Source organism: Scomber scombrus, chromosome 24 (assembly GCF_963691925.1).
Source record: "Scomber scombrus chromosome 24, fScoSco1.1, whole genome shotgun sequence".
Classification (NCBI taxonomy): Eukaryota; Metazoa; Chordata; class Actinopteri; order Scombriformes; family Scombridae; genus Scomber; species Scomber scombrus.
Genome location: NC_084993.1, coordinates 13,696,487 through 13,722,865, shown reverse-complemented (window position 1 = coordinate 13,722,865; position 26,379 = coordinate 13,696,487). Strand labels below are relative to the sequence as shown.

General features: G+C 41.8%; 1 protein-coding gene across 1 annotated transcript in view; it reads right to left on the bottom strand.

Moving 5' to 3' along the window:
• Window positions 1-1,422: 1,422 nt before the first annotated feature.
• kcnh7 (potassium channel, voltage gated eag related subfamily H, member 7) overlaps window positions 1,423-26,379 on the bottom strand; it is a 66,235-nt gene continuing 41,278 nt past the window's right edge. Inside the window, exons 8-18 of the mRNA XM_062445541.1 lie at window positions 21,477-21,902; window positions 15,806-16,037; window positions 15,526-15,693; window positions 14,961-15,160; window positions 12,598-12,850; window positions 9,689-9,894; window positions 9,043-9,127; window positions 7,635-7,910; window positions 5,930-6,089; window positions 2,848-3,037; window positions 1,423-1,713 (exon numbers count right to left, since the gene is read on the bottom strand). Coding sequence (XP_062301525.1) covers window positions 1,423-1,713; window positions 2,848-3,037; window positions 5,930-6,089; window positions 7,635-7,910; window positions 9,043-9,127; window positions 9,689-9,894; window positions 12,598-12,850; window positions 14,961-15,160; window positions 15,526-15,693; window positions 15,806-16,037; window positions 21,477-21,902 — 2,487 coding nt within the window. The remainder of the gene's footprint in view (window positions 1,714-2,847; window positions 3,038-5,929; window positions 6,090-7,634; window positions 7,911-9,042; window positions 9,128-9,688; window positions 9,895-12,597; window positions 12,851-14,960; window positions 15,161-15,525; window positions 15,694-15,805; window positions 16,038-21,476; window positions 21,903-26,379) is intronic.

Here is a 26,379-nt window from a genome sequence, read left to right as displayed (position 1 = left end):
AAAGTTTGGGAATGGTTTTGGATACATTTACATTTATCTGCGACGGTGGAGAAGAAGCGTTGGATGATCTTCAGGGTTTGTGTCGTTTGTAAAGGCTAGAGCAGGCTAATAAAGCTAAGGCTATTGAAGGCTGAGCTGTCCTCAACCCAGAACATGAGCTTCCTTTTTTTCTCTTCTTTTTAAAAAAACTTTTTTCTGATGTCAGCGATGCTTTCTAATTCATGAAATTGTACTTTTTCAAGAAGATAATGGAAGACTGAAAAGCATGCGTACACACGACATAACTTGAACTGAAATCTATCGTGTGGGATAGCTGAGAGTTCCTTCTGGATATGAAGAGGATTCAGGATGTTGCTTCCTGTCCAGCAGTCTTCAAAACCCCCCACACAACCATGCTTATGTAATAGTGATATGATGCAGGCTGTGGTGTCGTTTTTTTGTTTTAAATATACTAAATCCACAACTTTTTTAAAACCAGGAATGTTCATCTGTCATGTTGAACGCAGAAATGTTCCGCTTGTGAAGGTTGTTGAAATTCACACACAGATCTTGACGCTGAGTTTAGTATTTGCGATGCTTCTTTTTCATTCAGGTCGTATAAAATGATTTCCAGAGCGTATTAAACTCTACAAATATACCAAGATTCGGTATTTCCTGTACTGGTTCATCATTATTGCTCTCAAAGAGTGTCAAAAGTCTTGTGCTATGGGATTTCCACGCAGCCTCTACACACATGATTACACCGTGGTCCTGTGTTTTGAGTTGATTGGTTTTCGTTAGTTGTGGCAATGTGGTGTACAAGTAGGCACGCTAAATATACAGACAGGTATCCGTGTGAGTTTGGAGGTGTTAAAACGCACTGCGTCGATTGGTTGGAGCAGCGGCTGGAGAGACGGAGAACTTCGGAGCTGTTGGAGTGAAATCTAGAAATGCCTCGGAGAGAGTTTCAAGTAGCTTTTTTTGTCCCTGTGAGGAGGGGGGAGGGTCGTAGAAAAGGAGACTTGATAGCTACAGTCGTCTGTAAGCATGCCAAGATCACACCTGATTGCCCGGTGAGTCGCAGTGTGTGTGAGGAACATGCAACAGAAAAGAAAAACAAAAAAAGGAAAAATAAACCATGCATATCTCTTTAGAAAAAGCACATGAGGTGCCTTGTGTTGCTGGCAGTGTTCTATTTGAAATATGTACACAGTAGATGATGACTTTACATATGTTAATAATATAGTGTATAAATACCTCTGTATAAATGGACTTTATACATCTAAATCAGAGAGTCGGAAGGGTTGGGCTTGGGAGTTTTTCCGAAAAGGAATGGAAGAAAGTCTACAGTTTGTTTTCCTTTGCATATTCAGTCTCTTTCTTAGACCCTGAGTCAAGCTTGAGAGAAGACCTTCAGTCAACATGGAAGGGTAGGGGGGAGGCCTACTGTCCTGGAAGCCCCGGGTCAGAAACTGGCCTGTGGAGTCCCAACATTCCTGAGCTGCTGGGGACTTCAGGTAGCGAGGCTTGTCGGCCTGATGGGAACCTCGGTGGCTGTTGTTGCTGCTGCTGCTGCTGCTGCTGCTGCTCTACAGAGTCCGCGTTGTGTTTCTGCTCTGTGTCCGTTTCGCTCTCGAGCAGTTCAGCAAAGTTCCCATCTGGAAGAGTCTCTGTGCGGAGGAGGACTGGGGAGGTGTCTTTGGATTGGTTCGGGGTCTTTTCTGGATCAGGGCTCTGAGGAAGAGAGAGCACGGTGGGCGTTCGCCAACCGTTTGGCACAGAAGCTAAAGCAGCTATATTTAAAGAGTTAGAGTACAAACAGCTACTGTAGAAACGTCTGCTGAGTGAATGTATGCTGGAACTGAACACTGAAAACATGCACAGTACTGTATGATGGCTTTGGCTCAGATTACATGTGCCAACTTGGAAGTAAACATCCAACCTGACTTACAGAAGTCTAACTAGGCTTTTTCAATGCTTTTCTCCAAGTATACAATACAATACTGAATCAATGCAAAATGTTGAATACTTTCCAGCATTACAGTAATAATGTAGCTGACTGTAGATTTGATCATTAAAATTATATACTGTTCATATTCTGACTGGCTGCAGTATTCCTGTATAAGTGTCCATACCAAATTTTTTATTCATGTGGGGTTTTTTTTGTTTGAAACTATTAGTTTATGATGAAAATACATTCACAATCACACTGTATTATCATCTCATGTTAACATAATAAGCCATAATTAATTCTGTTCATTTACTGAAAGTGAAGGATGCAATAATATTTGAATTAGGGTTTAATTTCAGGCTTAGACATTTAGGGTGTTTGTATTGCTTTTAAATGTCAAAATGGGGCAAATTTATGGTTAATAGGATTATTAAAAATGTAGGGTAAATCAATCTGTACAGTTTGGTGTATTGAATTAAAATGATGGTCAATACAGAATGGAAAAAGTACAGTGATGTAGTGAAGTTTAGTCACAGGCATCATGTCAGATTTATTGTAAAGTCAGACTCATTATCTCTACTTATTCATTATTTCATATTCACTTATTGGCTTATACAGCATCATTGACCCAATAAATAAAACCAAAGCCTTCAGAAGTCTTCCTCAGCCTGCATCGTTTAAATACTGACTCCAGCACAAACAACTTCCTTTGCTCTCAGTATAATCTTGAGCACTGAGTCTTTTAATGAGTCTAACAGCATTATTTTATCATGACTGCAACAATAATAAGAAGAGCTAATATAGTGATGCTCTGATAATATAAACAAGTGTAAAATACTGTAGTCCTAGTATGATCACTTGAGGGTTATCCACTAACAGCAGTACTTCTTAAGTGTGATGTGATGTGTGTGGTGTACCTGAGGCAGAGGTGGTGCAGGACCAAGGCTGAGATCTGTCTGGATGGCAGACAGCGGCTGCACCCTGATGGCTGGCCTCTGGTAATCTGGACTGGAGCTGACAGTGCTGTAGGCGGGGGGGCCGGCGGCAGTTTGTCTCTGGAGGAGCTGCAGGATGGCCTGGATATCTGCTGTCATCTGGGACTCCAGTCTGATGGCCACACAATGAAAGAGACGTAGAAGAAAATGAAAATCTGCTCAAAAGATTAGCAGCTGAGGGCAAGTAAATGTAAGGATAGAGTTGATCATCTGTCTGGTCTGATCAGCTCAAAAGCACTTCTGTGATCTAGTGAATACTTTAATTTCTACAGGAAATGTCACATCCTCACAGTCAAAATAAGAGCTTGAGCTTTAGCCAAAGTTGAGTCAGGAACACTGCTCAGGTATGCAGATTTATTTCTCAAACATCTGTCATCGTATCCATCACACATACGCATCATTTCCTTGCTGTCACTGCCGGGGCATCAATGAACACATCAGCTAATCACATCTAAATAATAGCACTGTGACACACCTTCATTATCATCTTACGGCTGTCTTTTTAAATATGTTTTCTCCTCTCTGCTTTAGTGCACCCCATCACTTCATGACCTCATCAGCTTCAACAGTGTCAGCAGAAGTCAGCAGCAGCACCACCAGTGTCTGGACTCCATGGATGATGGAGGCTGCTGCTCAGGACTGTGTAGAACCCCTGTGTAGACTTGAACTACTCTCTTGGCTTCATGTACTTGTCTCTCCTGATTGAATGTAGAGTTGATTATTTAGACTCTGTGTTATTAATCAATACTGATTTCCATACTGATGACAAACAGGTGATGAGCTGCTGCTCAGTTGTGTGTCAGTCAGATATGCAAATGAGCGTCAGCATCACATAAAATAAGCCTGGATGGCAGGAACAAATGAATAAACAGACATGAGTTCTCTGGTTAGCATGTGTTGTTAGAGCTGTAACAATGATGATGATTAAAGTCTTAATTATGACGCTGATTGTTACAGACAGTGGTTTAATCGATCGTATATAATCCTTCCAAAACAGCAAATGTTAGCCTGTCATCACTGTGCTGCACTGCTTATGTTATCATCCGTGTGTCTGGCGTTGTGCACTGACCTATTTTCTCCACAGGGATCAATAGTTTCATCTCATCACAGTCAAGAAAAGATTTGCCTCACTGTCAACAATGTAATTAAAGTGATGACTGATATTATTTTCGCCCTACTTTTCTCCGGAAAAAGTCAAAGATGTGAGCGTGCAGACACGATGAGTGAGGACGATCAATAGGAGCTGAAATGCATCAAGTCCCAGATGGATGGAATAAAGTTGGAAATGTATTTGATCTGTTAAAAGCATTTCCTTCCATCTACACAGTGCTGTCATTATGAGAGGGTGGGTGGCTGATCTACACTAATACCAGACACTAGGGGGAGACTCAAACCTTACAACTAAACATGCTTTCAATATTCTACTGTAGTAGCTGTAAGTGCTTCTGATGCATATCCTCTAATAAGATGAGGAGTTCAGTCATGTTAGCCTTACTGAACCAGAGAGGCCCAGATTTGTTAGGACTTCAGATTTAAATGTTCACTTCTGTGTGAAATCTTAACAAAAATGGAAACTTCAAATGAATCTGTGCAGCTCAAAGAGAGTCTGACTCTCATACCTGCTGTGAAGTTTCAGTGTGTTTCACAATGATAGGTGCAGAATATATGAAGAGCAGGTACCAAAATACCAACACCTGCACTGTGTCATCACCTTATGCAGCATGTTACATCATGGCATGGAGTGCCTGAGATGGTGAATCACCTCTCTTCTTCCAGCACCCTTTTTTCAGCAAAAAAAAAAAGGAGACACAGAAGTGGGAAACAGAGCGAGCATAGCGTAGAGGGGAATGCCTCCTTGTCGCTTTGCCAGGTGCCAGTGTTGCTCTTTAAAGGACAATAAGTGCAAATCAACACTTTGGCTGGAGACTGTGTCTGTACAATCAGGGTTTGGGGTGCAGTGGACAGGCTGCTGTCTCAGACAAATACCTCCGCAGGCTCTCACCCAAACCAGCACCACTGAAGTCCAGCTGTGCAGACTCACTGGCATCTGGTGACTGATTCTACTGGGAGGCAAATGATCAGTGTGCAGAATCATGAAAAAAACAACAGTTTTTCTGATGACTTCTTCACCTCACATTATTATGAGTCTGTGTATTCAGTGAAGAACACTCCCAAACAAATGCTTTTCCTTCTCCTTCTCCTCCTCTCCATAACTGCACTAAAACTCTGAAACTTTGCCATGACATCCACCATCCTCAACCTCACAGGATGACGTCAAGAAGCTTTGCAAATGTGTCTGCATCTCGTGGCTGCACGCTATAAATAGACAGCTGCTGCCTGTCTGCCTCCCCCTCATCCGTATCAGTGCACCAGCCGAGAATCTCTGCATTAACGCGGCCGCAGCGGGTGTCTGGCCTGTAATGTCTCTGTTCACGTTTTCAGACAATTACAGGCGCAATCACAGGGTCTGTATCACAAGCTCTGAAATGTTACTTTATTGAAATTAAGTGGGCGGATTGAAGGGAAATAGAAGCTTAGGAAACTGAGCCAAACATCATCCTGAAGATGTCTTTAGTTAGCTAAAAGGTCAATGGCCTCATCTCTAAAATAATCTGTGCTTCAGACTTCAGCTCCAAGTTTGAGAGTATTTATTCTCTACTTATTTTATCCAGATTTATTGGTGTACAGACAATTATTAAAAGTGTGATTTTCCTTTATTTTCCTTTTATCACATATGATGGGATCAAAGAGGAAGCCAGAGAAAGATTCTATAAATGAAGCCACAGATCATCAACTCCTCCATTCTCACAGTTAATGAGAATAGGAGACATTATCATGCTTATATGTTTCACCTCAGCTGTATCAGATGTGTGGCTGAATGTTAATGAGGGGTATCTTAACGTCTGTGGTGTTCATTGTTTCCACTTGGGCGGCTGCTTAAAACAATCTCATTACAGGTGAAGTGTTTTAGTGTTTCCTCTCCACCCCTCTCGCCCCGTCGCACCTGTTGAGGTGCTGCTGCAGCAGGTCCAGCCGTTGCTCCACCTCTCCGTAGGTGAGTTCTGTGTCGCTGTCGTCCTCCCCAGCTGGCGTCTCTCGACACGGAGCTGACTCCTCCACACCCTCGCTGGGACGCTGACGCACCCATTCATCCGCATGGAGCTCTGCTGGGAGAGAGGTGTGTGCAAACAGACCGCGAGCATGCACGCAGCACACACACACACACACACACACGCACACAGACACACACACAGACACACACTCAGGGTAAATGATCTGTGTTATTAGAACAGAGCCTCAGGGGAACCATTTTCCTGTGTTGTGCTTTCTCATCATTTAGCTTTACTAAGCTGTGATCAGCTTACGGTCTTGAATCCTAACATCTAAACACACATGTGATTTCTAGTTAAGTACATCTTTGCTGGGAATTCTGTTGGCCTTCCTTTGAGTTTCTGTGGAAACCCAAACAGCAGGTGATTAAATGGACATTTCCTGTATGCTGTTCTTGCTGGGCTGTTTATAAGAATCAATATCCCTCTGCTCTCCACTCTGGCAGAAATCCTCTTATAGCTGCAACAGCTGAATTATGAGATATTACTATCAAATCAACACGCTGACATAGTTTCCTCATCTCAGAGTAGAATCATGCTGACAGTCGGGGGAGTCCTTCAGCAAAACTTATTGTTGTGTTGTTGCTTGTGTACGTTTGTGCTGTGCTTGTGTACGTTCACGCTGAATGATTCTATGATTTTACGGGGATTTTGAGCGGTGGCTGCTGCTTCCGACAGGAGGTCGTATGAGGTCAAGACGCAGACACACACTGGTGCGTTTGCTCGACATGTAGCGGCAGACGCACACACGGTGAAAGTGCGGATTTCTCTCGGAGCTTGCCGGGGAGCTCGATCCAAGACGCCGCTGTTTGATTTGAGGCTGCTGAGTGAAGCCTGCTGCTGCCACTAGCTGAACTGCAGCAGAACCATCATCCAGCTCATCACTGCACAGTCCACATTTAACATTCTGTACATCATCAGTGCTCTATTCAATGTTCACTCTAACTGAATAAATAATCTAACCACAACTGCATTTATCCCTGAAATTTCCTAAGAACATGTCATGTGACCTCACTCACCTGATACAGTAATGTCAACAGCATCATTGTACCTTATGTTTCCTGTGCATTCTTTATTTGGTTATGCCCTACGATCAGAAGGGGTGACCCCAGTTGCTGGAAATAATCCTCTTAGGTTTTATTACTGAGTGGGTTTTAGGTTTCACTATAATGACACATAATCCTTGTTTGGAATTTTAATAGGTGTGACATTCCCTATTCTGGGGATTAGAGATTTTTGGGGTTTTTCTAAATTAACTTCTGAGCCAATTACCATTCTGGATTTTAACTTTGGAGGACAAGCCTGCACATTCACCGGAAATGTGGAATCTGTTTAAACAAGACAGTGATTTGTTTCTTGCAGATGTAATTAAAACTGTTTCCCTTTGTTATTCGGCTGGTTTAAAAATCACTTGCTTTTTGATGTTTGGGCAAAAATAGAAGACTGTGTTTAGGAATGACAGGGAAGAAGAAAAGGCTTTTGAAGAGTGCTGCTCCCTTTTTTTTCCTGACCCAAAAATAAATCTCTCTGCTGCTAAATAGGAGACAGAGAATGAAAACTAATAGGAATAAATGAGGCGGATGTTTCCGTTGTCATCACCTTTATATGTGTGGCTTTGTGTGTTGTCTCCAGCCTGTGCGTCAGGAGCGCTGCTCAGCCCGAGGCCCAGGGCGTGGTCCTTAACCACCGGGTAGCCCAGCACACCAGAACACAACGGCCTCTGCTCCTCTTCCTCCTCCCTGCCCTCCTCCTCCTCCTCCTCCTCCTCTCCCTCGTCGGCGGACTCTCTCCTCCCCTCGGCTGCTGTGGAGGCGTAGTTCTGCCTCCTCTGCTGGGTGTTGCAGTATGTGGCCACCGGCTCCTTGTTGTGGGAGCCTACAGGGAGAAAATGGTAATGGGGAGATCTGCTGGGGGAACACTGACTTCTCTGCTGTGACTTCCTTTGGGGACGCTGGGTTGCCTCATTATCTCTGACAACAGGTAGTCAGTGTTTTGCTTTGGGGTTGAAGTAAGGACAAACAATGTTAGAGGAGAACTTAGCAGTGAGTCTGAACTACGTCAGAGGCTGTATGTCATTATAAATGTGTGTTTACAAGTCAAGCATGATTAAATGAATAATGCTCTTGTTCACTTGGCAGCTCATCAGATTGAACAGTAAATCTTCAGAGCTGATGGATCGGGTAGGACATGCCGGCTGCTGGACTGTGAAATGGACTGTTGGGCTCATACTCTGTCCTCTTGGGGTTTTTTTTATTTATCAGGAGATGGTGATAGTGTATTCAGATGGCCTGTAACCATGGTGACCAATTAGATTTGCCTGAATCGAAGCCAAACTGCTGAATGCTGCTGTGTGAAGGCTCTGCCTCCAAGTCCCAAGTCTCCTGGTTCTTAGAAGTCAAATTACTACTGCTTCCATGGTGCTGCCGCTCTCACTCTAACACAGTGTAACTCTGTCATCTGAAAGCTGCTACAGACTGAGGGCAGGGCTGCTGTGTTTATCTGAAGTCTAACTGATCTGAGCAGAGGTTTTACCAGCCACCATACACAGGTCCTGTGGAGTGTTTAATAAAGGTGGCTCAGAAAAGCATCATTTATTCTGACACAAACAATAGTGAAAGAATTTATTTTTTTTCTTAGTGATTTCAGATATGACATCTTATTATTGAGGTTACACAACATTAAAAAGGAGATATAAGAGGCAACATTAACTAAAGTATTTACTTTAAACCTCATCTCATAAATCATTTCTGAACACAATCCATTTTTACATGTTAAAATAACTGGTAGAGACATTATTAATCATTAGAATTCTTTCTTTAGTATAAACTAAATTTGACAGGTGGTTCACATGTGTGTGTCCCAACTAGACTCCTGTCTTAATATATCTAATGGTGCTGAGTGGCTGAAATGTAAGTTAACTCAATAATTCTTTAAATATTAGGAATAAACAATTATTATTATGTTAAAAGAGCACATCAACAGTAGTGATTCTGTGTGTCAAACTAACCTGTGGAGGATTTTCTTCTGTAAGACGCCCGTCTTCCATAAGTGACGTCATCTATGTTAGAATCACTGGCTTGTGGGTTGGTCGTCTGTGAAGAAGGGACATAAAACTATGTATGTTCAAACCATTCTAAACACAATAATACATAATAATGCAAAGTTGTGAGAAAATTGATTGGGTGATAGTTTGGTTGAATCTGTCGTCTCTGTTGGTCTGAGATCAAATCTTAGAAGCAGAAACTTAACTAAGGAAGAGAAACTACTGTCTGTCGTGTGGAGCACTGTGTATCTCTTGTTTTTGATGTAATCCTACCAGAAACTTCTCATGTGTCTCTGACACTGTTTCCCTCTCTTCTTTCCCATTCTCTGAATAAATAACAGGAGGACAACACAAAGTGCATTTCCTGTCCCTTTATGAGATACAGTGACTAATGTCATTCATTCCCACAGCCAGGATAAAGTGAAGAACGAAATAGAATGAATAAAAAAAGCCATTTATCCATTTTAAGTGGACATGATAGAGATACAGGGAATAGATTGTTTAATTCCAGTAAATGGGCTCTACTAGAAGCTTTTTAATGTACAGTAAAAAGCAAAGGCACTAAGACTGATTCTAAATACTGTAACTGCTTTCTATCTTTCTACATTACCTTGGGGTTTTCATCACGGAGGTCAAAGGTCAGCTCCAGGTTGGTGAGGAAGTCATCGGCGAACTCCGGATACATGTCCAACACCTCCAGAATCTCCTCCCTCTGGATGGTGTGGAGGTCGCAGTAGCTCAGCGCCCGCACGTCTGCGCAGGATTTCCCCGGCTTGGAGAACAGGTGGATCATCTCGCCAAAGATGTCGTTCTTGCCTGTTAGAAGAAACAGGGGAGATGGAGGAGAAGGGAAAGAGGAAAGTAATCAAATGTAAGTATTTGTCTCCTTTCAGCTAATTAAAGACATAACATTTTCCTTTAATCTATTCTTGGCTGTGTTCTTAAGGAGCAGGATCTTCACAGAGGAGAGAGCAGCTCTAACTGCTGTTTTCTCACAGCTGCTGGGAGAAGCTGCAGTTGGACAGTATGTAGTACAGTATGTGGTGACCTATAAAGACACAGGACACCTGGCAGAGAAGCATGAGAATGTAAAAGAGACTAAAGGGCATCTGTCATCTAAAAAAGGATTTACACAATCAAGTCACAGAGGTCCAACATTCCTGTTTGTTTAGTCAGAAATAACCTACATGGAACGGCTGCAGGGTTTAGACAAATATTATATATCATGTATTATTTATGAAATCAAGTCTTATGAATAATGAACATTTCCAAATACTGCTGTGGATTTAGTTTGTTTGTATTTGCTGAGGCTAACATTTGTCTTGTTCACAGCACTGCCAACTGAGTCATTTTGTAATTAAGTTATAGATTTTAAGGCTTAGAAAGAAGCAACACTTGATCATACTATAAGTGTGTTCATATATGTTACATGACCGTATGGAAATGTGTAAAAAGCAGGACAGTGTGGAAATGGAGTAATCAGCAAGTTCTCTTGCAGAGAAAATGTGCTGAGTCGTGTGTATTAACAAGGTTCTTGCTCATCGTGACCTTATTGTGTCATTTGCTTTTGCCAAACCTCATTGGCTGGCAGAAAACAGTCATTAGAAGAAAAACAAATGCGTAAAAGTCTTAGTTGGATGCTCCTGGCGGGATGAGAGGTGAGGAGAGAGAGAAGGGGAGAGGAGATGAGATTTACAGTGATTACATGTGGATGCTGTCCATAATGCCTTGCGGCTCAGTGACTCCTGTCATAAAACATTTATCACACAATGCTGACAACAGTGTCAAACTCTCTACATTCCTTTCTCCCTCTGTCACTTCACTTCTCTCCTGATTTCCTCAATCTGTCCCTTTCTTTTACTCCCCTGTTCTCTCCCACCCTTTCCCTTCTACTCCACCCACTCGCTCAGTTTCCCATCCCTCTCTGCTTCTATTGTCATCTATCTCTATTTGAAAGCAATCATGCTCTCTTTTTTTTCATCTACACATATCCTCTGTTACCCTCGTCCCACCAGGTGTCCTCCCCCACTCTTTTTCTGTCCTCTCCCTTCATCTGAGGCACGGCTGCGAGGCGGCAGCAATCACAATGTTCTTTGAAGTAAGTTATTAGAACATACCCAATAGGGATCTCAGCTGCCAACCCAGCCATATCGCAGCAGAGCGGAGCCATCTTCATTTAGTTGGCCCACCCGCGTCTTCACTAATGGAGGTAAGTTCAGGCAAAGCTAACCAGACTGGAATGACTATCAGGCCAGCGTCTTATTTAGCTCTGTACTTGCTCAACTGCACAATTCACTGAGCTTGTTACAGATGTTAAGGAGAAACCCTGAATGAATGTCACCTCCGTTTCTACATCAGTGTGCACGTATTGTGTTTAAGCATGCTGGTTTTTTTGCATTGCGCTCAGTACTGGCATTCCTCGCATCCTCAGAACTGATATTCTACAGACAGGCAGAATAATGGATGCCCTTTTTAATAATGTGTGTGGATGGTATGCAGAGTTCCTGGATTACAGTAGCTCAATTCATGGATCTAAGGTCAGGGCCAAAGGGGAGGGGGACATTAGGAGGCCCTCATATAAACCCCTCAGGCATGCAAAAATGCTACTTGAATAAATAAAAACTCAAGTTAAGTATATTTCTTTTGCGTATAAATGTAAAATGGCCTAATGGAATCCATATTTTCAATACAATTAATAAATGATTAAATATAATAAAGTCCATTCATACAATCCAGCTTTAGAATAGTCTTTTTTTCTGTGTGTTGTCCTGTGACTGAATTTTGTAATCGGTAATGTTAGTTCTGATAAGTAGAGCTCCAATGATTAGTCATTATTTTAATCATTTTCAAAACTACAGCTTCTCAATTGTGAATATTTGCTATTTCTAATTGTCATATATGATTTCAAACTTTGTATCTTTGGGTTTTGCACTATTGGTCTGACAAAACATAGTAACAACATCTCATTGCACTTTGGGGAATTACAGCATGTATTTTATAGTTTAATTTGATCAGCCATCAGTGTTAGAATCTAAATTTTATAAATGTAATTATACATGGTCCAACTATTAGGATTTCTTATGTGTTAAAGGTGGTCAAATAATGACTATGGACTAATGAACTCTTGGATTTTACAAACACACACACAGGAAATGATCTAAATTGGTCTGGGGTCATGCTCTGTATGTTCACATTATACACATACATACAAGAACATTTAAAGTAGTCAAATACACAAGAAAATAAACTATCCCTGAAAAGAAGCATGTGATATATTATTCATGTGACTCAGAGGAAACCTCAAAGCTTGTGATTTCTGACGATTCGACAATTTTTACTGGTCACTGAGAAAGGTTGAAAACAAGCTCCCAGGGGTTTCTTAGTGCACACAGGAGTGCTGACCCCAACCTCATGGGTCAGTTAATAAACAAACACAAATAATGTAATGTTGATGACCTCATGAGGTCAATGCAATCCACAGCAAAGGTCAGAGCTTTAATGAAGTGTACAGCATCTCACCCAAGATGGCTACCACTACGTCATCTTTAAGGATTTCGATGGAGCCGCGCGAGACAAAGTAGAGCGCAGTGAGCACGTCTCCGCTGTGGACGAGGGTGTCTCCAGGGGGTGCGTGTGTGGTCTTGAACCTCATGGCCAGGGCCCGCAGGCAGCCCTTGGTGGCTCCTTCAAACGCCTTACAGCCCTCCAGGAGGTTCTTGTTGAGGTGGAGGCAGATATCTGCCTGCAGGCACTCTGGGAAACCCTTCAGGACCTAAGTGTGAAACACGGGCCAAAGCAGACGCAATGGTGGTCAGACCTGATGTCAAGGTGTTGTTTCTAGAAACTGTCAGTGATTTGATGTGCTGGAACTGTACATGTGTGTTGAGTTTTTGATTTGGGGTGAAGTTGCGGATCAAATTGGTTAGATTCCCAGAGATATTGGACACAATTGCCATTTGTGTTCTTTCCTTCTTCTCAAAACCTATTATAACCTGCAGCAGAAACAGCCTGCTACGTCTACACAGAGCTACTATTTACTGTTTTTTTGCTCAGCCTTTCAGCAGCTTTAGACGAGAGACAAGACAGAACATTTAAGAATTGAGAAGCTGCAGATAAATGACAGCACGAACTGAAAACACAGGTTTAATGTTCATAACGTCTTCTCTCTGTGAGGTTTTGACACATTTATAAAGGAGTTTCACTGCCTTCATGTACTGTAATGATGGAACTACTCTATGAACTATAATAAAACCAAAAGTAACATTATTCAATCTTGTTTATTGACTCATAATCTGCTGAATTTTAAAAACTTGACCAAACTGTGATTGTTCAAGCATTCCTACCCATCAGAGTAACCCTGGGAGACTGTTGGAAATACATATATTAATAATATTTGGAAAAGAAGTCATTTTAACATTTTCAATATATTTAACATCTTTTGTGTGGACTTTCTAATGCATGAAAAAGATTAATAACACACTTACCCTTTAAAGACAAAGATACAAAACAACTAATGATTCTCACCCGGACAACATGAACTGACTGTAAATAAGGACCACATTTTGTTTCAAGCTTTAACACCATAACAGACAGTGGAAGGCAAGGAAAAGGGCTATGATGACACATAAGGGACAATAGAGACAAGACGACACTTGTTTTTTGTTATCTCTGTCGTTCTCACATGAAATACAATGTGCTAATGACACACGGCAAAGAAAATGTAGCCTGCACTGGTTTTTTGGCTCTGACCAAGCTTTTTGTCGCTCAGAACAAAAACTGATCAGTAGATTTGGAAAGGAAAGACTGAACAACATTTGGCAAGCGCAGGTGCCACCGCAGAGCGTGCAGCCAAGCCTCCCATGGTGGGAGGGAAACCTGGCAGTGCCCGGTGAGGCTATGCCCACTCTCGCAGGCGTCATTCACTCTGTCTCTGGTACCAGATGAATATCATGGGGTTGTGTTTGAATACACAGATTTCATGCAAAAAGGGACCTCGGGGCAGGCCACGTGCAAGTCTACCAGTGATAGACCATTACTGTGGCCCGCCAGATACATTCAGTGTGGTGTGTGTTCTGCAATAACTAGCATGCATAAGTAGATACTGTATTGTATCTATGATGTAGACACGGATCATGTATGTACAGTAGGTTGTGTAACAGATGAGACGCTGAGGGAACATGCCCTCAGATAACATGCACGTTCAGCACAATAACAACTGTATATTAAAAACCGACAGAGTAATGCTATCTGTTATTCTCAGCACAGTAAAGCTAAAGGCTAACAGCTCAAAGCATTCCACTATTACAGAAGTATCAGACACAGCTAGATGATGCTCTACCACTGGGGAACATTCATATCAACACTAGTTGTGTTAACACATGTACCTCCTGCTCTTACCAGAGTGGTGGGGGTCATTCCATTTGACATGAGGCAGACATGGAAAAGACAAACTTATATAAGTACCATGAACAGTATCGAGATGAGAAAAAGCCAGAGTTACTGGATACAGAAGCAGTAACTGTGGCTTTCATTTACTTTGTGGCTATGACTGAACATTGCACAGTATAATCGTGATGAAAACATTATACTATGCTGATGACATAGCAAGATTGCTTCAGGTTAATGTGGTAAGAGCATTGTTGGGGGTGGCAGGGGGGAAGGGGACAGGTTTGTAGCAGAAATGGCGTTTAAAACATCAAACTCACACAAATGATATTGGAGGAGAGAGAAGAAGCAACAGGAAAGAAAAAAGGAACAACACATTTTAACATATATTTCTTTATCATTGTAAAAACAAAAGCTAGAAGCTTGTCAGATACACAAGCCTCTCTATTGAACACAAACACGGACATCTGGTACACACACACGCACTCCTCTCGTACCATATTCATGTCGATGCCGTTGGTGTACGTCCAGGCGTGTTGGAAGTACTCCTCCAGCCGCTGCCTCAGTGGGTTTGGGATCTGGTGGAAGCGGATGAATTCTTTGACCCGCAGCATCTGGAGGTGATACCTGGCTGTACCTGAATACAACCTCTGGATGATGGCGGACACGTTCCCAAAGATGCTGGCGTACATTAGAGCTGAGAGAGAAGCCATACAGGTGTCCATTGAGCCACAGTGGTTAAGGCTGGTCATAAGCTATACCTACTTGTTCCTGTGGTTCTTCCCAAAAAAGCAAAAACACTGTTGCTGCTGCCAGAAATGTATTTTCCCCCAGAGAAAAACCTACCTGACAGCAAATATGTAAGCTTAAATAAACTGAACATGCATGTTTTATGACTTGTAACAGTGTGAGAATTTGTAAAATACATTGTGAACGTCTGCTTAAAGATTCTCAATAGCGACATGTGTGTGTCTTACTCATACGATGTTGATTACAGAGGGCGTTGATAATAACAGGATTAAAATACTGTATGTAAAGCACTGTGACTCAGCTGTCACTCACATCCAATAAGCATGACGCAGATGGAAAAGATCTTCTCAGAGTTGGTGTTGGGGGAGACGTTCCCAAAGCCCACGCTGGTCAGACTGCTGAAGGTGAAGTAGAGTGCTGTGACATACTTATCTTTGATGGAGGGGCCAGAGCTCGGGTCGCTGTAGTTGTATTTTTTACCTAGAATAATATAATAATATTATTTAGCACGTACAAAAGTTAAACACATGTTTAGCCTGATTGTGATCGAAACTTTAATTGGAAAGAGAGAAAAGAAAACTAGGATGATCACCTATCGACACGCCCAGGTTGTCCAGCCAGCCGATCTTATGCTCCAGGTAAGGCTTCTCCACGTTGCCGATGGCGTACCAGATGCAAGCCAACCAGTGGGCGATGAGGGCAAAGATGCACATGAGCAGCATGAGGACGGCGGCACCGTACTCTGAGTAGCGGTCCAGCTTACGGGCCACACGCACCAGCCGTAGCAGACGGGCTGTCTTCAGCAGACCAATCAGAGTGGTGGTCTAGAGTGGGAAACACACACATAAATGGGAATATAACAAAACATATCATCTCTGAAATGATGTCGGATGTCATCACAATCAATGGAATACATTATAATCAACTGTATTTCAAAAATGACCAAAGATTCTAAGTTTCTGATTTGATTTCACTGCATGGCAAACAGCGACAGGAAAAAAAAAAAATCATGGGTCAAATACAAATGTCTCCAGACACTCTGAACATTTTTCCTGCAATCAAAGTGAACAAGTTGTTTTTCCTCTTCAGAATGGGTCGGGAGAGGGGTCACAAAGATCATCAGCTCAGGATTAGAGATTCAAAAACATATGTAGCTTTAGAATGCTTAATCTTATTCATAAGCCACATGTACTGTACAGACTAGACATTCCTGGATCATTGCTGCTGGTGTAAACAGATCTTTCAAGGTCTCAGCGTCTCTTAGTGTCAACAAAACCAGGCTGACTAAGAAATACGCTGCCTGTGGCTCTAAAAATCATAAAAGTCAATATGAAACTGGCTTTTAGTGGAACAGACTGGTATGCAAATAAGTGTATGAGGAAAAAAAGAGAAAGAAAGAGAGAGTTTGGTGACACATCTGTTGGTTGATGAAGCATTTTTTTGTATTACTGCATATGATGAATGACAAAATTAGCTCTAAAAAGCCAAAATATCGCCAGCTCAGAACCTTTGTCAAAGCTTTGATGCCAGCCAGTGGGAGGAAAACCAGCATCTAAGCGGCCCCTTAAAATGCACACACACACACACACACACACACACACACACACACACACACACACACACACACACACACACACACACACACACACACACACACACACACACACACACACACACACACACACACACACACACACACACACGCAGATCAGACACTAGCAGATGTGTGTGCATATATTACAATGTACACACACTGCCTTCTGTTCAAAGCACTTTAATCTGCGCTTCTCCATTTTCTGGCCCCGACTAAATTAACACACAGACTATGGGGAAGAAAAGTAGAGGGGGGGGGGGCAGAGAACAGCCATGACACAACTCCGATCTATTAGTGTTGTGCAATCTGTAAACACAATAAGTGAGACTTTGAGAATGCTAATAGGTCCAACCACTCCCTATCGCGACTGACAATTATCTTAATATCCTTGGGGAAATCATTACTCATTACTTCCTCACACCTATACTTGCTTATTTACGCCTCTTGCACAGGTGAGAGTAAATATAACACGGATTATTCAAAGTATGAAAAGTAGGAAAGGGGGCTGGTGGATTTGCTTTTTCTTTCTTTTTTTTGGAGGGAAAATGATTCATGAGGGAGAAGTGTGTCTCCGTCGTGGTGAGGAAGAGCGTTGTAGCTGCTTCTGATGGGTCCATTAAAAGAGCCTCCGTCCCAATCTCACCCCTAAATCACTGCCATCATTCACTGCTGTGTATCCGGCCACCCCCCCCACCCCTCCTGTCACTGACAACTGAGTGAACAGTGAATGAATCATACATAGAACCAGATGAACCCTAAATTATCCAGTGAACATTGTCTGTGAGCATGCAGTGCCTTAGGTGTAGTGCTGCTGATTCTATCTGAGTGACCTGCTCAGGCTGTAATGATGGGGCCCGCACAGTGTAATGTTGATTAAAATCTGGGCTTACTGTAAGTCAGAGGCGTTTGGGGCTGAGGAGTGAAGCTAAAGCTGCCATTAGCAACCGGCTGTATAAAACATATCCGCTGATTATCCCTCTGGCCATCTGCCATTGTGGTTTTCCAGACATGCCTGGCCACTTTAAAACACCAAGAGTTCACCGAGATTGAGATATAGCCTTTTAACACCGCACTGACACGACATGGTATCAAGTAGTCAACGTCTTCTCATGTCAAATTATCCATTATGCTACATTATAATGGCCATATGTGCAGATTTTTATCTCTTACTAGTATAAAGTGTGTTATTCTGAATAATGTGAAGTTTTTTCCTGCAAGTACATTTAAATTTCAGTTGCTTTTTTTCATTATTTCACCTGAATTTTACTGTTTTAGTGGCTTTAACTTAATTGAGCTCAGTTAATTACTCATGCTGAGAACTTCTCGACCAATAAAATCACAAACTGGAGAGGTGGATTGCATTATAGGAAATGGAAGATGTCTTTTCTTTTCTTTACTTTTCTTTGTTATACCCCTTTAAGCAAACTTCTAACCTTTAAATCCCCATAGCTATTGAAATTTCACAAATTATCATATTTTTGGATTATTCATAAAATGTGAAAAGGCTGCAGATATATTGTGCACAGTTTGTCACTGTGTGAGAGTGAATAGGGTTTAAATCACAACTCTAAGTATCTTTTCTGACTGTGTGAGCAGCAGAGCCAAAGTGAGATTGAGGGGGCTGCTTGTTACAATGTACCTGCCTCCTCTTTCTTCTTTGTTTAGCACAGCCGTTGCTGAAGGTTTTTGCTGCATAATGGAGTCAGAGTGCATCTGTACAGGCTCCTTAAACTGAAGGCAAAGCAGTGCACATTCACACTCTGAATAAACAGTTTGAATGTGGGGGGTTAGAGGGGTGGTGGGATTAAATAAAATAAAGCTGTTCTAATTTGCATGAGAATTTGTAAAAGATGGTTTGTACATGTGTTTCCTAAAAAGGTTAAATTAATATGTGTTACTTTACACAGCTCTCTCTCCAAAGGATGAGATCTGATCAATAATATTCATTGACATGATCAGCTTTCTGGAACTGCTTCAGTGACGAATGAAAGCCCAACACACTGTGGACTTAACTTGTTTATGATAATTTATCACAGAGCACCAAAATAGATTTAGCTCGTGACTGTCTAAGAGGACAGAGCCCCAAAAGATCAACTCATATTAACGCTAAATGGACAATTTTGCATGCCCAAAGACATCTTAGTTCAGAGCTGTTTGTTGCACTTGTTTATGAGCACAAATCTACTCTACCCAGCTCAGAATGAAAGGGAAAGCATATTTGAATTTTAGGTTTAAGGCAAATATCCCATTAAACCACGTTATTTGCAATTACCACACATTTGAACATTATGTACACGTTGATGTGCAAATAAGCTCCATCTTATCATTACACAACCTGAAAATGATGGAGGGGCTCAAATGACTCTTCTAGGTAAATTCACTACCGCACCATTTCTCTTCCTCTGCAGGACAGCAGCACTGGAATCCTACAATCAAAAAGGAATTTCTCCTGGGAGAATTAAACCTGTCGTGTTTCTGATGAAATCAGCAAAAAAAAAGAAAGAAAAAGAAAAAGAAAAATCTTGACATATTGTCGGAGATGGTTTCCAGGCAACAAAGGCGCACAAGATTATGTCTAAAAATAGTCGCTGTGTCTGCACAAAGAGCTAAAATAACACACCTTAAAGACAGGAGCTAAAACTGTATATGGATATGTTATTTTCAGTCTTTGCTGGTGATTGGAGGAACTAAAATAACTAGAAATACTTAATAATATATGTTGTCGTTGGGCTCATGCTGACACTGTGTACCCTGGACACGAGCTGTAACAGGAACACGCGTTCTGTCACTGTGCCAGTCATCTGGCTGTATGACGAGGACATACATTGTGCCTTGGTGTCGCTCAGCTGTCTGCTCTTTTTTCTCCAGCTGCCACTCACTGCCGGCATCTAGCCACAGACACTCAGTGGAGCACACACCTACTGGTAAATAATGACTCCACAAACCAACACAGTGGCAACACACACAGTGATCTGGAATGCTTTTGTATGTGTGTGTGTGTGTGTTTAGGGGTGTGACATCATGCGTCCTGGCATCTGGTGTTTTCACACATTTTAGATTGTGTGCTTTTCATTTGTACGTTTGATTCTGCCTCGGTTTAAAAAAAATAGAAGCTAGGTTAGACCTGCATTGAACCACATTTGGAAATGAGATTATTCATTATTGAAGAATTAATTTATTACTGTACGTTACGTGCCAAATACAGAGAGAGGAATTCCAATGTACGTTCATGCTGAGGTTTGTATCCTTTGTTGTTGCACTGTCTAAACTACTCGCTCTGAGCATTAGATAACTTGCTAAGCCATCTCTCTCAGAGGTACATGAACAAAATAGTTTCTCACAGGCAGAGTGGTTGGGGAGGCTGAGACCTTTTTAACTGATTTGGATTGCCGGGGGCCCTCCAGTCTGGCTCTGATGAAAAGAGAGCACAGGGAAGCAGATGTGACAGCTGAGCTTCAGATCGGGTGAGTAGTCTTCACATTCAAGAAAACAGCTCAAAAACACTGACTGCCAGAGCTGTGGCCTCACATCGTGACACGGGAGTAAGCGAGGAGTGCTTGGGCTTTGCTACAGTATTGTTGTGAAACAATGTAAACACAGATTTGTATTGCCCTTTGGTGGAAAGATGGAAATACCATATGTGTCCCATATGGAGATGTTAGCTCCTATTAGATTTATGCAGGAGACAAATCCAGTGGCTCATGGGATGTGCTGAAAAAAGATGACAGATTGATGTTCTGCTTTATTTATTTGTTCCTGTTGAAATGTGTTATTTTAACTGATACCTTATGGATTTCTCTTTCTACTGTGTGAAGTATTGTAAAGCTGAGTGCTTTTTTCCCCCGAAAATAAAAAACTTAATGGTTCTTTCAGTTACCTGAGGGAAATTTCAGTGTAGAGAAAAAGTAGAAGCAGAGTAGAAGTTCCTGGCACAACTTCACCTGCTTCCAAGATGCACGGAGAAGGGAAAAAAGTCTAAAAAAGTCAAATCTCCAGCAACATTTGTAGTATAGAACAACTTTATTAATAAACCAACATATTTCTGCTTGTGGCCTTCCATCAGGGTCATCATAAAACACATTTAAATAAGATATCTAAAAAGCAGAACATTAAAAAAAAAGAAGAAAAACATATACAAGAAATAACCAATTTCCTGCTTTTTAACTCCCCTATTAGAATACTGCTTGTAATGTGTTTTATGATGACCCTGATGAAGGCCACACTAGTGTTGGCTATACTAGTGTTGCTGGAGCTTTGATTTTTTTAGTGTAGAGAAAAGGGCAAGAGGTACAAGAGGAAGAAGCTAAAAAATATAATCCAGCTGTGAAAGGTTCAGGTCATCTTCTGATCCCATAAAACTACAAATAACACTTTCAAGAATGAATGAAAAGGATGTTGCTGTTTATTTAGGTTTGACCTTTCACATCAGTTTTTTCCTGTTTGTGAACTTGCAATCTAGACACTATTATAGATAGAATAGTTTTCTATTGTTTCAATCATCTTCTCTTTGTGCTCCTCTCCAGACTGTAAGAACATCCAAATTGATGGACAGGCTGATTGATGTGTTGACTGATTTAGAGATTCTAGCAGCCTACCTCAGAATCATTGGATCATTAGCTCCAATTTTAATATAAATTGATAAACTAAGTGATTAGCTACCACATCTTACCTCATCTGATCCTGATCCAAAGATGAGCAGGTCAAATGGGATGGCGGCCACCATGTCTATGAGGAACCACCCTTTAAAGTAGTGGATGGCAATCTTAGCCGGATGGCTGACCACTTCCTCATTGGCGTTGACGTACGTGGTCCTGAAGTTGATAAGGATGTCCACAATAAACATGATGTCCACCATCAGATCCACCACGTTGAGCGGTGAGCAGGAGTAGCCGCACTCCCGCCTCCTCTGCTCCTCGATGTCGTTGAGGAGGAAGGCAGCGGAGTAGGGGGTGAAAATGGCCGTGTAGATGACCAGCAGCAGGATCAGCCAGTCCCACACTGCTTTGAAGGGGCTGTAGTGAAGGATGGTGCACTTGTCGATGCGTGGCGTTTGGAGTTTGTACTCGGGCAGCACGTCTGCGCCCAGTGAAAGAACCTGGGGAGGAAGACAGAGAATGTATCAAGGTCAGGACTCATTTCACTCAAACAAGGGGGCGGCTCTGGCTCAGGAGGCAGAGCAGATCGTCTGCTCATCTGAAGATTGGCAGTTCGATCTCCAGCTCCTCCGGTCCACATGTCAAGCGTGTCCTTGGGCAAGATGCTGAAACCCACATTGTGCCAATGGTGTGTGTGTGAATGTGCATTAGAGAAGATCCTGATGAGCAGGTTGGCACCTTGCATGGAAGCCTCTGCCATCAGTGCATGAATGTGTGTGTGAATTGGTGAATGTTGCCAAATGTAAAGTGCTTTGATTGGTCAGAAGACTACAAAGGCGCTTAATAAATGCAGTCCATTTACCATTTACATGTATCTCCCTGTATCTGCCTCGGCTTTCAACCCAAATCACTTATACATATTTTAGAGGTAAGTATAATTCAATAGCACTGGCTGGAGATTCCTGTTTAGACTGACTGTGCACATGAAGATCAGTTTAGTGGCCATGAGAAGACTGTAAGAACTGTTGTAAAATGTATGTTGCTCTTGAGGAGCTTTCTAAAATCTGACAACGTAATCCTGATGATGTGAGCAGCTTGAACAGACTACTCTACACCTTTATCTTTGCATTCCAATTCAATTGTCAGACTAAGGATGGACAGGTTTTCAAAAAGGATCAAATTGGATGCAGCACAACCCAAGTTATCTTCTTTTTTATTTCATGTATTCTTCTTCCTTGTCAAAACCTGGCACCTACATTACCCACAGTGCGACTCAACGACAAGCTATTAGCTGCTAATATAACCATAAGCAGCAACCAGAGCTGGGCTGCTTACAGAAGTCTGGTAACCTCACTTCTTTCAAACTTCACAGTCAGTCTTCAGTCTCAGCCGACCCTGACATCACTTTTGTCAATTTATCAAATTTCACACAGCTCCCTCTGGAGCCTCAAAAGCCTTTACACAACCCTTTTCACACCAACACCTGGAAACACACAGTGTGTAAAATATGTAGATTTCTCCTAACAGAAAGCCTGTGTTACAAACTGAGAGTGCTAAGTATGAAAAACATTAGCATTTATAAGGCAGTGACTATCAAATTGAAATGTGGGGAATGTAGGAGCCAGCTTTTTAAGAGTCTGACCTATACTAGACACTAAAAGTCAGGATATCCTTGTCACTGCTGCTTTGATTTTGACCGTTCCTTGTTTTTAAAATCGGTCTCCCTGAAGTTCCTCAACTTTGAGACTGTGCAGCATTAACTCTCTGGAGTACCACTTTAAGTTAGTGTCGTAAACAAAGCAAAAGTGCCTGAAAGTCTTCACTGTATATCTGCATAACATTTTCATTTAGATGAGGTTAGCATTATGAATATCAGATGAATTTTAAATATGCCCCATGGTTTAAGAAAATGGGTTTATGTCAGTAAAATGTAAATACAGTTCAATATAAGCCAACATGCATTAGAGTGTCCGTGCTTTACACTGCTGTGCGTGCTACTATGTGAACATGCATAATGGAAAACGACTGAATATCAGGTCAAGTAAAGGTCATGTTTGTTTCTATGTATGTAATCTGGCTTTAGGAGCTGAACTTCAGCATGAAGACTGTACATACTGTACAATCCCAATGCACTTCAACATCATCTTAACCAAAGGAAAACCTTGCTTTAGCACATTACTTGAGGCATACATTCCCCCTACCCCAAATAAATCATTCATGGGTTAAGTAAAGGATGAAACAAGAAAAAAAAAAGCTTCAAGTCCAATAATTTAAATTTAAAAATATTACCAAGTACAATGCTTTTTTCATATAATCCATATAGGAGCATGCTGCTTTAGAGTCATGATTTCATAACCTTGAGAAAATCCTAAGATTAAGATAATATCCTAGAGAAAATCCTGAGATTATATCACGATCAATTTTGAGACAGAATATCTGGGACGTGCATCGCTTAGAATCAGAATAGGAAAAAAAACTGCTGCATGAAAAAAATATGTACAGAAAATGACCAAAAACAACAATAGCAGCATGAATAAAGTCATCATGTTTTGAATCAGTGTGGAGGTATAATCCAATCCAGTCAGCCTGGATGTCACTATCATTATCTCTGTTATTGCAGTTACCATATATACCCAAATAGCTCTTAACATCAATATTACAGAAGCGTCATGGACCATTTCGGATAAGCGTCTCAATGACTTGGAGGTAATTATAGGTACGGGCAGACGATACATCCATTCATCTAAGTGTCTGACACTTCAATAGCCAGGAATGTTCAGGCCATGGCTCACTCGCTGCTGATTAGTGTAGCTTTAAAAAGGAGAATGCAAAGAGAGAAAGGCAGGTAAAGTACATGAGCTGCAAGGGCAGACAGACAATTACTATGTGCCAGAGAGCGAGAGATTGCAACAGAAAAGAACCTTAAATGAGGATTTCGGCATCCATCATGTATTGCATATCGTTTTATCTCTGCTCCGATCACCTCTCTAACCCCATGTGATTGAGAGGAGGGGATTGGGGACAGAAGGATGATGTATAGCAGAAGAAAACGGCTGAAGTGTTAATAATTGAATTGGTTATTAGAAACTCCTGCCCTGTTTGATGGGGAAGGTCAAATGCTTTTACCCTCTTATATGGGATAACCTTTGAAATCGATCAGAAAACAAAAAGGACAGACTGAGCGAATGTCTTCTATTATTCATCAGGCTGCCACTTCATTAAAAGCAGGTGTTTCACATGCTTGATTCATTATGGCCACAATTCAATGTGTAATTGCTGTTGACTTTTAAATAACTGTGCCTGGATTTCACATTTGATTGATTTGTCTGTAACTTCTAAGAAAGAGTGCACACTGAACAACCTGACTGCTGCTACCATGCAGTTTATGATCAATAGGGATGATACAAACAACATGGTAACTCTGCACTACACCAACAGCTCTCAGCATGCATGGATACATGCATCCAACTCCCTGGGAGGAGTTTCTTGGTTGGCAGAATGACAGTTCTGGATTAACGTGTTGCAGCCAATATGTTTCTAAATAAAATATCCCATCTTAATTATTTAACCTACCTACTGTAGCTATGTGCACTTGGCACAAATGAACTCTCTCTTGTGGGATAATGGAAGGCTCATTCTCTGTTTGGCTTGGCTTCAAACAATATGCAAATGAGCATTAGCTTTCTCCCCTTCTCCGGTTCTTTTTGGTCTGTGCTGTCAGGACCCGCGTATTATTTATAAGAGCAGAGTGTTGTTTCATGTTTCTGTGGTTAATCACGTGGCTTTCATCATTAAAAATGATGCACGTACCACCAGTTTGTGTCCATATTTGGCTTCTGATAACCCACAGAAGTTTAAATTGAGACATTAGTGGAAAGTGGTGGGCATCTGAGACTCTTGTGTACACAAGCTGCACGCTCTGGGACATTTAAGATGTAAGAAACAGCATGTGAGCTGGGAGTTTCTTTTTTAGTTGACCAGCTTCCTGGGTGGACCCTCCATCTGCCTGTGGTAGCTGTGAGGCAGCCAAGGCCAGGAGAGCGCGTGTCCGACTCCTTGATCGTGGCTTCAAATGAACTCAGAGGAGTCTGGGGTTGGTTTCAGGACATCTGCTGTTGCATTGTGTTACTCACAGTCAGGTGTCTAGAGAACTGTTTACAGACCTAAACTGTGAAAGAAGGGAACACAGAGCGATCCCCCCATGGCTTATTTATCTACAGTATTTGGTACTATAATCATTTTGATGCCTAACAGCATGCACTATGCAAAACATAGAACTAACAGTACGTGTTGGAAGCCATATGCTCCGTCACGGCAGAGGGGAGGGGAGGGGGGGCTGAGGACCTAGCAACCAGTGTATCCACAGAAACCTGCATTTGGCTGCTAATTTCCAGGCAGAGCAGAAATTGTAAATACAAGGCAGGAGGAGATAACACTGTGACAACACATTACACAATATATTAACTGACACTACAGAGTGATTGGAAGCATAAAATGTGATTAATGTCCCCCACTGGAGTCAAAGCTGGGATGCTACATTGTACTGTTGCATCTTAGAAAAGCAGCACTAGTGGCCCACTAATATGCACATTAATCTTTGTACACACACACAACCCTGTAACGAAGCAGAAGTTACACACCAATGGGTTTTCAGGTCCTCTGGTCTACCACATGTTATAAAAGTCCATTAACACCCCATTAACAAGCCCGCCCTCTCAGCTGCTTAATAACTTTGACTTTAATGCTGGACGGAGAGGTCAGCACGATGCACTGTAGTCCGCTCTGTCTCTGCCTCTGGCTCCAGTCTAAGGCCTTCAGCTGGAGTTGCCTCTGAGTGCAAACAGGGGTCAATTTCTGTGCCCTTTATCCGTTACACCATTAATGGGGAAAATGCAAAAGAGAGACCTAATCAGTGGTTTGGGGCAGCTTTGGCCTACCCCTGTGAATACATTAACGTACCATCACTGTGTACTCTGT